Below are 18169 nucleotides of genomic sequence, written 5' to 3' on the forward strand. Positions count from 1 at the left end.
CGTTCACTCTAAGTGAACATTTAGGTTTAGCTAAATGTTTTACAGGTGTAAAAGCTAGTTAAGCTACAGATATATTATGACATTTGAAAGTTCTAGCACCTGCCATTGGCAGTGGCATTTAAGTAGAACATCAGCGGATATATAGTCCAAGCATTGTCACGGTCGGAGGGAGGGGAAATTTGCAACCTGGCAAATTAGGAACGACTTCACAGGGACTGGGGAGTGAAGAGAAGTGTGAAGAGGTCAGATGTCATGTCTGTATGCATAACGTATGTTAATGAATAACAGAAAGTATTCATGACCATGTTTATTAAGGTAATATACAGTCTAGGTGAAGTTGGGCCCAAATACCTCTATGGAGCTATGGGGTTTTTTGGGCCCAATGACAGCGCCACAACAAGCCATTATATGAACTTTCAGGAAGTCAGGATTTCCTACTGGCTTCAGACACATGGCTTCACTGCCCCCCTGGTTCATACGTGCAGACATTAACATCTCCCCTGGACAATGACCCATGCAAGGAGGATTCTTCCCTCTTGGATGATCGGTAGATGTTTGGTCTACCACGTGCGAGACCTCCCAGGTTCAAATCCCAAGTATAGGACATAAATAAAACATCACCATTTGCCACGGTTTATTCAGTAAAATAGAAAGAAATCTAAATTGACACAAAGCGTTCAGGGAAAATCCATTAGTTCCGAGGAGACTTTGATCCACGTTCCAGCACATCAACATCGTATCATAATATGGACGGCATAATGGATTTCGGTATAGCTTTGATTCGTCAAGCATTGATATTACGACACGGCCATAAAGGACACAGCGCTGAGCAGGCGTGAAAACTTGGCACCATAAGGCATGTGCTGGCCGATGGATCGCATTGTACTGTAAATAGTGCTACATCACACCTCTCATCTCCATATTTAAACCGTTAATGCTTTTGTTCATAAATATGCCCTATACGGCGTCATATGAGAGAAAATCCAGACGGGAAGCACGCACATCTCAAAAAAATGTATACGGGTTCTGGACAAAAACATACATACAGGAAAAAAGGTTGGATGTCCGCACAACGACGTTAAGCTCCCAGTAGTTTTATTGGTACATAGTTCACGAATCAACGTTTGGAAATGTGACAGGTGTGCGCCGCCTGTGCGGACATCCAACCTTCTTCCTATACTGCGTCATACAAACATGGCAGAAATGGCAGAGTATATAAACGGCAAGCTCTATAAACGTGTCACATTGCGCGACACGATTTAAGCTTCTAGATCTGCTATATTTTAATTAGTATCTTGAAAAGTAACAGTTTTCTGACCCGACAGCAATTAGACTCTCTCTCTCTCTCTCTTACTCTCTCTCTCTCTCTCTCTCTCTATAGTATCTCCATCATGCTATCTCTTGCTAGCCTGGATCCAGCCCAAAGACCCCGCCCACTCTCTTAGTGGACTGCATAGAAAGCTACAGTCTGATAATCAGGCTAATCTCTTGCTGTCTCTCTCTCTCTCTCATCATCCCTCTTGAAGTTCAAGTTTCCCACAGTTAAACCAGACACATCCTGACACAACAGCAGGTGCTGGAGCTGATAGCTGTAACGCAACCAACACATGTGGCGTGTGCGTGTGTGCGTGCGTGCGTGCGTGCGTGTGTGCGTGCGTGCGTGCGTATGTGCACACACATGCATGTGTGTGTGTGCATACTTAAATGTGAGTGTATACATGCATGCATCTGTGCACGCACGCACGCACGCACGCACGCACGCACGCACGCACGCACGCACGCACGCACGCACGCACACACACACACACACACACACACACACACACACACACACACACACACACACACACACACACACACACACACACACACACACACACACACACACACACACAGTCCTCCAGCCGAGCCCTACACTCCAAACATGGTCTCCTATAAGAACCATGGGTGTCCTCTCCCTCCCTACACAATACATCATGTCTACAAACACATTGTTTATATAGACGGATCACCTGGAAGAAATAAACGCTCCCCCCGCTTCGGTTTGAGGTTTTGGTGCTGGAACCGAAGCTCATTTTACAACCCATCGCATGTCAGTGTTGCTTGCCAAAAAAAAAGACCAGATCTACAAGCTACCATCGTGTCTCATCGCGATGCATTGTAAATCTATATAGTGTCATGCATTTGGCTTTCACCACTAATGACGGTTCCCTGAATTATGTATATATTTTTTTTAATAATTCAAATGTTTATTTATTTTCCGAAATGCTACATAATAAGTTTAGTACAATACAAAGCAGCAGCTACATTACTCCCAAACAGCCAGTCCAGGAAACAAAACAAAAGAAGAAATATAAAAACAACAGAACGTTTTGGGTAAGTCAAGTCCCATTCATCCATTCTGCATTTGTTTGTGCCACACTTGGGCTCAATTGACCGTTAATTGACGGCTTGTTTGCGCCGTGGATTCATGAATCAAGTGACGTCACTGGGAATCTCCTGGGATTCCCTTGCAGTCCTATGTTTATTCAAAACCCAGTTACAGTTGAGCAGGGTCCCCCCGGGGTCTGTACTATAGGTCCACTAGTATTTCACGTATACTGGAATCCCTTAGATTGTTTGCCACAGAATCAGGAAGGTTCAAGAAGAGCATTCACACACACAGCTCTGTGGTGCGATGTAAACATTCTGTCTGTCAGGTCAGAGACTTTCTTCAAGGCACTGAAGGCAGGAGCCCGTAAGACGGCTTGAATCAAAACACTTTTGCATCGATCACTTGAAAATCAAGCATTGTTGCCATACAAGCAGTGACAATTGCATCTCTACTCCACACACACAAGTCCATGCCTGTATTCCCTGTGACATGCACAAACGCATGCGGGTGCAGTGGTGCATGTCACACAACTGGATCTCCTACATGACCTGACCTGCAGTACAATCTAAGGTTCTCTCGACTGCCTGTCAGGTTAAAATGCACCTAAAGAAATGCCAATCTGCACAGGAGTCCAGGAATGTATAGCACCTGTGGGGCCATTAAAACTGACACAAGACACTCTGCGCAAGCACGGACACACACACGCATGCACGTGCATGCGCACGCACCTTGACACACACACACACGCACACTAGGAGAGCAGAGCAGGAGGCGCAGGGGAGGGGTAGTGACAGAGACACAGAGAAGACAAGCAGATTGGGACAGTTAGGTGATTGTGTCATTTAGAGGATAAGGGCATTATTAGAATGCAAGAGGGAAGGGAAGCTGCTTGAAAACAAGAAGAAGAAGATAAATCGTTTCCGTTTTCTGTTGCCTATAAACGCCAACACCTGCATTTTGACAAGCATCAGGGTAGACTAGAGAGTCACAGCTGGTGAACGCAGACACAGCCCATTCTACGGGTCTCAGCATCAGGGTAGAGTCTCACAGCTGGTGAACATATTCGGGAACTCAACACAGAGACAGCCCATTCTACGGGTCTCAGCAGACACACACAGAGCCTTCGCCTGTGACCTTCGAACCCTAATACAGAGGTGACGCGGTCACGGCTTCAGCGTCAGCTGTTGTAAAAGAACATCTGCAGAAACAATACACTGTCACTTAAAGCTTCCCAGGTTCACTAAAGTGAGATTTATGTTTTCACCTCAGTGTATTTGTCCTTGAGAGACAAATAGCCGTGATGCCCCCCTGACACGCAAAGTGAAATCTGCAAGTGGAAAAAGCAATTGCACGCCCCAAAAGAATTAGAAAATTAAATGGAAACACTGTCTGGGTCAAACAAGCTCATCTCTGAAAATATACGACAAGTTCATGGTCTGACCGACAAACTGTTACTTTTCAGGATTCAAATTCAAAAGTAGCAGATCTACAAGCTCGAAATGTGGCGCGATGTGACACATTTCGAGCTTGTAGATCTGCTACTTTTTATATATTTGTGTGACACTGTAGTATAGAGGGCATTCATTTACAAGAAAACCACAATATTAGACTAGATAAAGTGCCCCTCGGGGGACACAGGTCTCCACCAGGGCAGGTCAGGTTGTGGCCTCCTGGTGGAGACCTGTGTCCCTCGGGGCAGAGGTCTCCATTCTCCACCAGGGCAGGTCAGGTTGTGGCCTCCTGGTGGCTCTATAATAGGCCAATGTGAAAAGGGTGCCATTTCTTTTTACACCTTGGATGGCAATTGGATGATTTGATGCATTTTGTTCCAAAAATCAGCAACGACATACTGTACTAGCTGTGTGGTTGCAGCTAAATAATTGTAATAAGATGCGGTTGTTGTGGTGTTTGACAATTGCATTTACACATACCTGACATTCCTCCAATGCCTTTACCCGTCCTATATCAATTAGGAGCCATTAATATACACCTGGGGAGCAGTTAGGGGTCAAGGGGCCGGTGACCTTCAGACCTTCCCGGGTTGACCTCTCCACCTACAGTACTTAACTACACAGCCACTCCCTTTCTACGTTAATATAGAATAATTTGATATGCAGTCCGTTTCTAGCGAAACTTTTCTTAATTTGTTGCCAGCCACATTATAGCCATCTCTCACAGTTAGTTGAATCTTCACATGAGTAAAACCGTCGGGACATTTTGTTTATTTTTGGAACACAGTTCTTATTTGACGCGATATAAGAAAAGTCTATGGGAATTCAGAATGGGGGGGGGGGACGACAGGGACGGATGACACAACCCACGTAGGACGTGTACATTACAGTACGTCAGGCTTCAGTGCTCAGTCTATCGAATAGTTGCTATATGAAAGTCTTACTTTGGGAGAAAATTACTGCAATGCATACAAACAAAACAAATATAGGTAACCAAAATGTGACTGTCTTCTTCAATTAGATCAGTGGCTTTTTCAAAGTGGGGTCCATGAGGGACCCCCTCGGGGTTCCTTGAGCAGTTATATGGGGGTCTTTGAGAATAAAATAACCACTGAACTAGATGATTGATCCCAGGTGTGGTGTGGTTATGACATCATGACAGTTTGGAGAGGTGGGGGGGGTTAAACTTACGCCTTCTTGCCACAGATGGCGCCTTTGTACCAGTTCCTACACGTGCTGAAGTACTTCTTCTTGGTCCCCATGACCTGCTGCAGAGCGCACACGTTGGGCCTGCAAGGAGACGAGGGAGGTGGGGGGGAGATAGGTGAGGAGGTGGTGGGGTGGAAAAGGTGAGTGGTGGTGGTATAGAGGAGGTAAAGGAGAACAAAGAGAGCGTGTGTCAGCGTGAAGAGGAGGGGGAGGAGGAGGAGGAGGAGGAGGAGGGTGTGTAGGGGGTTGGAAGAAGACATTTAAAGCAGGGAGGAGGTGGGAGAGAAGACCCATGAACAGGGAGGGGATGAGAAGGAGGAGAGATGCAAACGTTAATGTGGACTTTTATAGTTGTAGTGTGTTACCTGAATAGTATAGGACTGACGTAGTAAAGGACATTCATATTCAGAGGAATTTGTCAACTTCATTGATCGAAATAATTAAAAGATCCGTTTGCTGCATATAGTGCATGCACCACAGTATAGGCTATAAGGATGCACTGAGCACGAGGTCGACAAACGAACATTCTAATGACTTCACAATAGCTACTGAGTACTGACAATATACTGGTAGAAGGGTTATTATATCTAGAGTTGACGTGCTCATAACGTTTTTAAGCAAGAACATTTTTGGGAAAAAAGCATGAAAACAACATATGGGATAGCTCATTAAGTTCAAAGAACCACTTTTATCACTTTACAGTGTGTAATGGGAATGTGCACTGGAAACTTTCCCAATTATTATTACATTACAATGAACTGTTCTTTTCTTAGATCAATGGAGAACTGCTGACACAAGCCCTATTAGATCACCTTCACCTTTTCAGAATTAGAACAGGAGTGTGAATGCAACTGAGGAAGGATATGGACTTTTCCATTTTGACTAAAATCAATACTTTAGACATGTGTGTTCAACCACTATTTGAACCACAGAACCAGTCTGTGCATAGAACCAAAAGGAACATGCATGACATTGGTCTTAAACAATAATTGTAACCTAACCACACGTAGAACCTATAAAGGTGACCCTATAAAGGTGACTATAAAGGTGACCTATAAAAGTGAGGGGCGCTCTTATCTTTGCACAGACACATATGACGTACCTTCTCCATTCATTGTCAACGGGAATTTAATGTTTGTGTAAGACGAAAACCTACACAAATAGCTGTATATAGAAGGGGCTATAGCGCCCCTCAAAAAGCATCGATATCTAGTCTTCACCTGTACCTCCTCTCATCATTGTACCACTGGGAGTCTACAAATGGAACCAAATGGACCCATTGGCCCATTTTCAACAGTGCAGGTCGACATTGCCATGCCTAATTTGTCTACACCATGCAGTGGTTCTGCAGGGTTCCTTGAGAGGGTTCTAAAATGGACCCTTACAAGTATGTAACTCATATATAGGGTATATAAAAAAGGTTCACGAACCACCGGTCTACACAGCATCCCCTCTTCCCCTCTGACCCCCTCCGTCCATAATGGTGTTCTTACCCTTCAAGCCTGGCCCGTATGCGGCTGTGGGTGACAATCTTGTCATACGCTGAAGACTCCACGCTGTCGATAGACCAGTGTGCCAACAGCACACAGGTAAGCACAAATAAATGCCTCATCCTGTCTGTAAATGATATCAATCCTTTGTTGTTCAATTCAGGTCACACACACACACACACACACACACACACACACTCACACTCACTCTCTCTCTCTCTCTCTCTCTCTCTCTCTTCCACACAGAAACACACACACACACACTGGGCCCCTCCACACCACAAAAAAAAAGGTTCACTGGAGAAATGGGAACGCGCACAAGAGAGGGAGCCTTTATAGCATCAGGTCTCTCTGCCTCACACACCCATACCCCTTTTCCTCTCTCTCTCTCTCTCTCTCTCTCTCTCTCTCTGTTTAACGAATGACTGACGCTCACCCCCCCTCTAGGGCAAGTCTTTAACTCGAGCACGAGCTCATTGTCTCTCTCTCTCTTTCTCTCTCTCTTTCTGAAGAGTCTGTTCATTTTACTACCATCTCATCCCAGAACACCAAGGACACCCCGAGACCCCAACTTACACTGTCGCGGTTATACTATCCTATGGACCGTTCATTTTCTTCAGGACGCACACACACGTACACGCACGCACGTACACGCACGCACGCACGCACGCACGCACGCACGCACGCACGCACGCACGCACGCACACACACACACACACACACACACACACACACACACACACACACACACACACACACACACACACACACACACACACACACACACACACACACGTAATATATATTTTTGTTTATATGACATAATCCAGATGATTTTCAAGGGATTTTCCAGATTGTGTGACATGATGTTTTCTTTGCCATGGCTTTATTGTGAAGCTCCTGGAATTTAAAGGCGTATCTGGATTTCCCCACTTGTTCTGAGAAGTATTTGTGGTTCTGGAAAAGGTGTTTCTGACCGACTGACTTCATGAACAAGTTTGTTTTGACCCACTTTGAGCGGGAACCCCTTTTGGTGGTTATACATAGATTATGTTATAATTATAGCTATTGAAAAATAGCAGATCTACAAGCTCTGGGTAAGTCAAGTCTTACTCATAGCTTGTAGATCTGCTATTTCTTTTTAAATCGTGAAAATGTGCCTCAAATCTTTCCAAAAAATTGTCATGATTTAGATTTTTTTTTAATTTTAATTTCGACGTCAGGCCTGAATGGGTTAACAGTACAAGTAGTACATGCTCATTCACCTGTTCGTTCAGAGAGGGAACCAATGCAAGGCACCATACCTGCTCATCGGGAGCAATTAGGGGGTTCAGTCAGTGTCTCAGGGACCGGGATCACAGTTCGACCCGGGATCAAACTGGTTCGATCGACCCTGTTCCCAAGGGGCCGCTCGACGTCCTGAACCACTGTATACTGTACACACAATAGATGTATAGGAGCTGCAGTATATACTGTAGGTGAAACACATGCACACATGCACAGCAGGCTGCACACATACACACGCCACACATGTGCAGACATGCTTATACATACACAATTACACATACTGTACATGCATATACTGTACACACACACACACACACACACACACACACACACACACACACACACACACACACACTACTGTATATACTGTATTCACAGTGAGGTCTTTGTTCTAGTATATCAACACCTGCATCATCTGGCCCCGCAGGGATGTCAGATGTGTCAGCTGAGAGACACACTAATTATAGCCAGAGCATTGTGTGTATAGACCCCCCCACACACACACATACACACGCACACACGCACGCACGCACGCACACACACACACACACACACACACACACACACACACACACACACACACACACACACGCACACACACACACACACACACACGTGTAGCATAACGAACGGATGGAAAAAGCCCCCTGTGGCGATAATGGGTTTACAGAAGCTTGTCAGACGGTGGGTTTTTACTGTCCGCCCCCCCCCCCCCTGGCTATACTATACTCTCCCACTCTGCCTTCATTACTTTCACTTTGTGTCCTTCATCCACCCACTTATGTAAGCATCAGTGAAGAAGACTATGTTGTCAAAACGTTGGCTTCCTGATTTATTTTAGATATGTTTTTGCAGCGTCGTGCAGTTCTCCTCCTCCTCCTCCTACATTATAATCTGCCGTGGTCATCAGTGCTGGTGTGCGCTCGCTCTCCCTCTCCTGCATGTGTTTGCCCTGACAATACAACATTCCGGACATCCCCATTCCATTGGCATGTCAGTATTGGCGAAATTTGTCAAAAATGCTCCCGAAACCGTTTCAAATCTTTACGCTTTTTCCGTGGTTCAAATTAAGAACACCACCGCACCATATAGGGCCGACTGCATTTCCTGTCATACAGTACATTTGAATACAACAATTGTATTCAACTACTGTGTAATGATGAATAATGATCCTTTTGTTGGCCTGTGCAGCCAAAAGTAAGTCACTCCTCTGTGCTGTGAACAAAACAAACACAATTAATTCAGCCTTTTTTCACATGCATGCACTGATCTTATATTTATAGTCAAATAAATCTTATTTTGTTCAACTTCAAATCAAATGGCAGTGCAGCCAAATGTATAGCCAGTAGGTGTGAAAAGGTTCAAACCTTTCATTTCCTTTCCTTATGTTGAAAATGAGACAGCACAAGGTACAATCTGCTCATGACATTTCAAAGCACACGTCAGTGTATGAATTTCACATGACTATACACTGGTCAGGTCAGGACACGATTGGCCCTCAGGCCGGACTTGGGACATGTTTGGACACTTAAGGTGGTTAAAACTCCCCTCCAGTGCCCATTTTCACTCACCTCTGCGGCTCTGCATCCCTCGCAATGGCTTTGAGCATTGACAAGAGGGAGAGTCTGTCTGTCTGTCTGTCTGTCTGTCTGTCTGTCTGTCTGTCTGTCTGTCTGTCTGTCCGTCTGTCTGTCTCCCTTCCACCATGAAACTTAATCCACTCCATCCCCGTCTTATTCACCGGATCCATCCTTCCTCAGTTCCAACTCCACCCCCCCCCCCCCCCCACCCCCTACCCATGCCGCAAGCCTAATCTGACATAGGCTATATAGCTTAGCTTCAAAGCATCGTTAATTCGAAGCATCGTTCAGACATGAATTTGTGAACACGAGACAAGCTCCCTGGGCCAGAGCTGCTGTGATTGTCGGCGGGTGACATCACCATCGTTATGGAGAGACAGCAGGTCCCGGAGCCACTTGCCTTTATTGGCTCTGTGAGCGCTGCGAGACGCTTGCCGACGACACCCTGATTTACGAGCTAAACAGTGCGCCGCGTCGTATAGGGAGTATATAGGAATAAGGCCAGTGGTCCCAAGAACCGCATGGGGTCATTGAGGGGGTTCCAGAGGTTCCCCAGCTAAATGAGGAATGGTGTAACTACTTTGACCCTATTTTATACTTCTAAAAAATAGATATTTTTCTAGATTTTCAAAGATATTTTTTCTGGCTTTTTATGCCTGTATTTGATAGGACAGTATAGACTGAAATGGAGACAGAGAGATGTGGGTAACACGCAGCAGGGTTGGTCTGTGGCCAAATTCAATTTGGGGGGCCTTGAGAACCCCTGAATTATGGCAGGCCTCACCCCGGTGCAGTACAGTGCAAGCCACATTCAACAAGTGTTGAGGATCCCAGGAGATATACTGTAACATTAGAACTTGTCGGGTTTACGAGGAAGATTTTTTTTTTTAAAGAGGGATCTTTAAGGGGGGGCCCCGGAGGGTCCCCAGCAAAACGAGTAACACTTAAATCTACTGGACTTTTATTATACAAGCTTGTAGATCTGCTGCAAAATTGTTGACGAAGCTTGTTAAATGATGGCAGGTTGTTTGGGCGGGGGAATGCGGCATCAGGGAAATCTGACAGTGTCTTGATGTTATAACTTCAGACTCAAGAAGCGTTATTTCACTTGTCACCTATTATTCATCATAACCTATTAATCTATCATTCTCATCTTACCCTCCCTTCCTTTCTTCAGGTTTTTTTTTTAAACGTTTTGTCTGCCATGGTGTCAGCTTTCCCACGCAGGAAACCAGGATTCGAATCCAGCTTTTTACACGCGCACACACAGTACACGCGCCCACGCAAACGCATAGACACCGAGAGAGAGAGAGAGAGAGAGAGAGAGAGTTGTCTTCCTTTCTCGTGTCCTGACCTGTCTTGGTTGTCCTTCAAAAGTGCTTCATGACAACCGTGTTTTGACAGAAGAAAGCCAAGAGACAGGAAACCGATGTAAGAGGAGAAAGGGAGACATGTTAAGTCGTGACTGGAGTCGGATTCAAACTCTGGTCCTCGCGACTCACAAGGAGCATGTGGTCTGTGCTCTATAACTGGCTAAGCCACCAGAACACCCCCAATAAAGCACTCTATACACGTTTGTTCTGACGTGTTTTTTAGGATGGAATTTCACTTCAATTAGAGATGGCAGTAAAGGCACGCCAAACAAACCCAGGGTACTCCATCTGTTGTTGTTGTCCTTAGGTGACCTGAAAGACACTAGAAATCCCTCATCTCCATAATATGGAGCTGACCTGTTCTGACATTCCATATGTTGATCCCTCCCCACCCATCCTTCATCTTCGATGTCTCCCTTTTGACTGATAACTGACTTATCCATTCAAACTCTAGACGGTCTCAACAGACCCGGAAATTAAGGCCCGGCCCTATACCTGGGCCCTCATCAAACCCTGTACACTCAAGAGAATGTCCCCGCTGCCACCCTTAGATCTCCATATATGGAGCTAAACTGTTCTGACATTCCATAAGTTGATCTGACCTCATCAAACCCTGTACACTCAAGACACGTTAGCTTCATATATGGCCAGACCTCATCAAACCCTGTACGCTCAAGACAATGCCCACCCTTAGATCTCCATAATATATTGAGCTGAGCTGTTCTGACATTCCATATGTTGATCTGACCCCCCCATGCCAAAGCGCCAGCGCTCGCCCAGCAGTCTGCCGTCACCCAGGCGGATGCGTGCATGGGCGTCGCCCTCAGGGCATCTTACTGGTATATGGAGAGAAACATTTGTTTAGGCAAAAATATTTACTTGAACTAAGTTGTCTCTAACATATCAATAAATATGAGTCAGCTTTCATTTCAATGTGTTTCTGAACAATGGAAATAAACGTGATTATTTGTATGAAATGTGTTATCACTATAGTATCAATATTGTATCTGTGGATGGGGGCTTCAAAATATGGGCCAAGCAAGGGATTCAATAATGGAAGGATGTTTTTTACAAAAGGGGGAATCTATTCTCTTTTGATGAACTAGCTGCTAAATACAATTTACCCCGTACACACTTCTTTAAGTATTTACAACTCAGAAGCTTTATAGGGGTTAAAAAGGTGAATTCTCTGACACTCCCTCCCCTGTCAACAATAGAAAAAGAGCTTATCAGAAACCCCTTTAATAGGGGCATCATTTCTGATTTATACTCTATGTTAGTAGAATTCTCTCCTGAATCCTCTGAATCCAAATATAATGCATGGAATGCTGATCTACAAGAGGAATTGACATTGGAAGAGTGGAGCTCAGCCTGTATGGATGCTCAATCCCAGACGGGTAACACTCGGTTAAAACTGTTAATATAATTGGCTGATGAGGGTTTATATCACTCCAGAGAAATTAAATAAATTTAGTGCAGATATTCCAGATACTTGTATCAGATGTGGTAAAGACAAAGGTACACTTTTCCACTGTCTGTGGGCATGTCCAAGAGTGAAATAATTCTGGGAAGAAGTGAGGAGGGAGATTCAGAAGATATTGTCGATAGATATTGAGCTTGACCCAAAACTGTTTCTATTAGGTCTTTACCCACCTGGCCATAAGATTCAGAGTAGCGAACAAAGATTCCTGGATTTATGTTTACTACAAGCCAAAAGAGCTATAGCCTTATCGTGGAAAAAGATAGGCAAACCCAGTATTGCTCAGTGGTTTAGGGAGTTATCATTGTGTCTTCCTCTGGAAAGAATTACTTATACTTTGAAGAATAAACAGAAGATGTTTGATAAGATATGGGGATGGTTTTTCCAATATATTACGGTTAATGATTTATCTTGTTTAATGGTGGAAATTGTCTAATTTTATTCTCTGCAGCTGTTTGGTCTTGTGGCCATAAGGACTCTGTTGTGGTTCTTACCATTTTAAGTGCCATTATTTTATTATACTGTGCTTATATATATATGTATGTTATTGTTTTGTTTTGTTTGTTTTTCATTTTAAGTAATTGTATTGTATTGTCTGTATTATGTATTGTTTTGTTGTATTGTCTGTTTGTCAAAAAAAATAGAATTCAATCAATATATTGTTTAAAAAAATGTATCTGTGTGTGTGGGACAAATAAACCCTTCTCGAGTCGGGTGGAAAACCTAAAAGAAAAGCTCAAAATGTGTTGCTTGGCGCTGCATTTCAGGCTTGTAGATAATAAAACTTTATTTGTAAAATAATATATCTGCAACGTTTGATGCTTTTGCGCATGTGACACTGCAGTGTGATCAACATAATTCATGAATAATAAAATTAAAATATAAAATTAAATATGAGTATAAGAGGTTTCTGCCCGACAGTGAGGATGTTATTGTGTCCGAGTCCGTCTGCTCATCATCATCATCAGTTATATTAGGAGCAGCAGCAGGTGCTCATCATCCGTTATGTTAGGAGCAGCAGCAGGTGCTCATCATCATCCGTTATATTAGGACTAGGTGCTCATGGACATTTCAACACAAAGCCAGGAGGAGCTGGAGCTCGAAACTGGAACCTATAGAGCTTCTCAAACGGCTGCTCAAGATCCACTGCTGCCCCCTCTATGCCCGTGTCCATCTATACTAGGTGTCCTGAGACTGCTGCCCCCTCTATGCCCGTGTCCATCTCTACTATACTGTAGTGTCCTGAGACTGCTGCCCCCTCTATGCCCGTGTCCATCTCTACTATAGGTGTCCTGAGACTGCTGCCCCTTCTATGCCCGTGTCCATCTCTACTATAGGTGTCCTGAGACTGCTGCCCCCTCTATGCCCGTGTCCATCTCTACTATAGGTGTCCTGAGACTGCTGCCCCTTCTATGCCCGTGTCCATCTCTACTATAGGTGTCCTGAGACTGCTGCCCCCTCTATGCCCGTGTCCATCTCTACTATAGGTGTCCTGAGACTGCTGCCCCCTCTATGCCCGTGTCCATCTATACTAGGTGTCCTGAGACTGCTGCCCCCTCTATGCCCGTGTCCATCTATACTATAGGTGTCCTGAGACTGCTGCCCCCTCTATGCCTGTGTCCATCTATACTAGGTGTCCTGAGACTGCTGTCCCCTCTATGCCCGTGTCCATCTATACTAGGTGTCCTGAGACTGCTGTCCCCTCTATGCCTATCTATACTAGGTCAGTGGTTCCCAAACTTTTTCATGTCAAGGACCCCCAAATTGACACTCATTAGCCCGCGGACCCCCATTTGAAAACATAATGTCAGGGATCCCCATAAGAGAAGATTTTTTTACGGCTCTAGCAGTGATTCTCAACCCGTCTAATGTCAAGGACCCCCAGTTTGACATGTATTAGTATACGGACCCCCATTTAATGGCATTTCTATCTCTGAGACCCCAGTTTATATTGTAAATGCAATGTTAATTTAACTCTGAGAGTGTACAAAGGGTCCAAACTTTGGTTCCAAACTATCATTTAGCTGGGGACCCCCTGGAACTCCCTCAAGGACCCCACTGCTGCCCCATCTATGCCCGTGTCCATCTCTACTGGTGTCCTGAGACTGTGTGATGCCCTCGCAGAGACTTCTAAGGGAGAGCTAGGCTGTGAGTCTGCGACTGCGAGTAGGCCATAGCTCTCCATTATCCATAGTGAGCACTCCCTCTAGTGGAGGACACCTGTCAGTACAACATAAAATGTGACTTAAAAACAGACAAGTTCACTAGATAATCCACCGTTGGCCAAACACAGACAATATGAAAAAACTGACAAAACACAGAAAATAAGAATATATCAATATACTTGTGTTGCATCTACAAAAACAATGCAACTGGAAAGTTTCAAGAGAATGTTCGATATACTAGTGACAGTACAGTACAGTACAGTACAGTACAGTACAGTACAGTACAGTACAGTACAGTACAGTACAGTACAGTACAGTACAGTACAGTACAGTACAGTACAGTACATGCCATAATGGACAATATATCTATATATATATATGTCTCTGTCAGATGGAAACCTCGTCCAAAAAAAATACTGTTACTTTTCATGATTCAAATTCAAAAGTAGCAAAAGTAGCAGATTGTGTACTGTATATATGCCACTTCTGATGCTTTTGTGTGATGCTAGTGTGATCAAATACACATTTACGAAGAAACACTAACATTTATAATAATGGCGATAAGAGGTCACGGCCTGTGTTTGTTTTATTGTACTAATAATGTATTAGTCAATTGTGTGCCAACCAGGGGGTTAACATACTTGTGTAATTGCGTTTTGTGTGTGTGTGTGTGTGTGTGTGTGTGTGTGTGTGTGTGTGTGTGTGTGTGTGTGTGTTATATGAGGTGTGTAATGGCCACGCATCCGTGACAACAGAAGGTTAGTTGCTGTGTGCCCCCCGGCCCTCACTTCCACTTTGCTTGGTGCTTGGTGTTACAAACGAATGCATTTCCTATAAGACACTGCCATACACACACATTTACATTCCTATAAGACACTGCCACACACACACCTTTACATTCCTATAAGACACTGCCATACACACACCTTTACATTCCTATAAGACACTGCCATACACACACCTTTACATTCCTATAAGACGCTGCCACACACACACCTTTACATTCCTATAAGACGCTGCCACACACACACATTTACATTCCTATAAGACGCTGCCACACACACACCTTTACATTCCTATGAGACGCTGCCACACACACACCTTTACATTCCTATGAGACGCTGCCATACACACACCTTTACATTCCTATAAGACGCTGCCATACACACACCTTTACATTCCTATAAGACGCTGCCACACACACACCTTTACATTCCTATAAGACGCTGCCATACACACACCTTTACATTCCTATAAGACGCTGCCATACACACACCTTTACATTCCTATGAGACGCTGCCACACACACCTTTACATTCCTATAAGACGCTGCCATACACACACCTTTACATTCCTATAAGACACTGCCACACACACACCTTTACATTCCTATAAGACACTGCCACACACACACCTTTACATTCCTATAAGACACTGCCACACACACACCTTTACATTCCTATAAGACACTGCCACACACACACCTTTACATTCCTATAAGACGCTGCCACACACACACCTTTACATTCCTATGAGACGCTGCCACACACACACCTTTACATTCCTATGAGACACTGCCACACACACACCTTTACATTCCTATAAGACGCTGCCACACACACACCTTTACATTCCTATAAGACGCTGCCACACACACACCTTTACATTCCTATAAGACGCTGCCACACACACACCTTTACATTCCTATAAGACGCTGCCACACACACACCTTTACATTCCTATAAGACACAGCCACACACACACCTTTACATTCCTATAAGACGCTGCCACACACACACCTTTACATTCCTATAAGACGCTGCCACACACACACCTTTACATTCCTATAAGACGCTGCCACACACACACCTTTACATTCCTATAAGACGCTGCCACACACACACCTTTACATTCCTATAAGACGCTGCCACACACACACCTTTACATTCCTATAAGACGCTGCCACACACACACCTTTACATTCCTATAAGACGCTGCCACACACACACCTTTACATTCCTATAAGACACAGCCACACACACACCTTTACATTCCTATAAGACGCTGCCACACACACACCTTTACATTCCTATGAGACGCTGCCACACACACACCTTTACATTCCTATAAGACACTGCCACACACACACCTTTACATTCCTATGAGACACTGCCATACACACTCCTTTACATTCCTATAAGATGTTGCCATACACACACCTTTACATTCCTATAAGACGCTGCCATACACACTCCTTTACATTCCTATAAGACGCTGCCACACACACACCTTTACATTCAATAGACCAATATCAATAAAAACATAAATCAATCAATCAATCGATCAATCAATTATTTGGATCAGTAACTCACCGGACCGGATGGAAGCAGGTACCAGAAGAGATTCCCTCCACACCAGGGGTCTTCAACAGGGGGTCCGGGGTCCCTAGGGCGTCCTCAGAGTTACTACAAATCTTTGTGCGATAGCATAATGTTTTACATTGACCAATTGAACCTAACTAATAACTATCCCTATTCCGAGGACAACTTTAGCCAGAAAAGGTTGCATATTTTCAGGAGGGGGGGGTTACTAAGTATTGACAGTTTAGGTGGTTAAATGTTTAAGTGGATACGTTTTAAATGTAAATCCAACACGATAGTCAAACAAGTAGACACAAAGTTACACTATGAAAATCTATAAAAGGGTTTTATCAACAACACTAGATTTAGATTAATATTACAAAACACACATTAAGCACTTCAGCCCTATATTCCGGCCATTTAAAAATAGCCGATCTACAAGGTCACATTGTGAGCTTGCCTTGTAGATCTGCTATTTTCAAAAGATTTGTATACATTTTGAACTTGAGAAAGGTAACATTCTGTATTCTGTAAGTATAGGCCTATACTTATACTTTAGCATGGTACTTTTAAGTACATTTTTAACCCATTCTGACCGGGCACCCATTTTGGTGTTAGCATCATCATCATATCGCGCCACCGAGTGGCGCGATACGAGCTTGTAGGTCTGCCATTTTTGAAAAATCGAAGAACGACTGACATTTTTAGAATCTGATCTCAGGTCAGAATGGGTTAATCAGACCAGTGTGTGTCCAGTGGAAAACCTCGTATGAATCTGATCTCAGGTCAGAATGGGTTAAAGACAATACTTTTGTACTTTTACTCAAGTATACATTTTGAATGCCTAATGCAAAATGCATTAGGCAGTAGGCACATGGTCAGGTGGCTCCATCAGCCCTAGAAAAGGGGCTACAGTATCAGCCCCATGGTGGTCTATAAAGGGGCTACAGTATCAGCCCCATGGTGGTCTATAAAGGGGCTACAGTATCAGCCCCATGGTGGTCTATAATGGTTTCCACTACGCCTGTTTGTTGTTTTATTGTGCTATTTAGTTTAAATAATTATGTGTGAGGAGATGTGTTTATTCGGGGGTTATTGTGTGTGATGGCGTTATGTGCATGTGTGTTATATGACGCGTTTAATGACCACATACCTGTGATAACAGACGGTTAGTTGTTGTTGGCACCATGCTCTCTCCCATTTCCACCTTTATCGGAGTTGGTTTGCTATAGGCTATAGGTCATCATAGCCTACAAATAAAAGTGTTGTTCCTATAAGAATAAGTTGTTGTCATGATAGGCTACTCCGTTGGATCATCGGCAACACACTGAGTTGTTACTTGTTACAATAGGCCTATAGGATTTTTTTTTTTTTTTATACTGCTCTCAGGGCAGTTTAAA

The 18169-nt window shown here is 44.0% G+C and overlaps 1 protein-coding gene across 4 annotated transcripts in view; it reads right to left on the reverse strand.

Moving 5' to 3' along the window:
* LOC310860920 (periostin-like) overlaps positions 1 to 6887 on the reverse strand; it is a 50272-nt gene extending 43385 nt beyond the window's left edge. For 2 of the 4 annotated variants that reach the window (XM_083768116.1, XM_083768115.1), the window contains exons 1-2: positions 6528 to 6887; positions 5017 to 5115 (exon numbers count right to left, since the gene is read on the reverse strand). In XM_083768116.1, coding sequence (XP_083624242.1) covers positions 5017 to 5115; positions 6528 to 6646 — 218 coding nt within the window. In that variant the 5' untranslated portion in view covers positions 6647 to 6887. The remainder of the gene's footprint in view (positions 1 to 5016; positions 5116 to 6527) is intronic. The other 2 variants (XM_083768117.1, XM_083768118.1) reach the window with 2 other exon arrangements.
* Between the last annotated feature and the right edge of the window lie 11282 nt (positions 6888 to 18169).

Source organism: Protomyctophum parallelum (assembly GCF_964188405.1).
Source record: "Protomyctophum parallelum genome assembly, chromosome: 1".
In the NCBI taxonomy this organism is placed as follows: domain Eukaryota; kingdom Metazoa; phylum Chordata; class Actinopteri; order Myctophiformes; family Myctophidae; genus Protomyctophum; species Protomyctophum parallelum.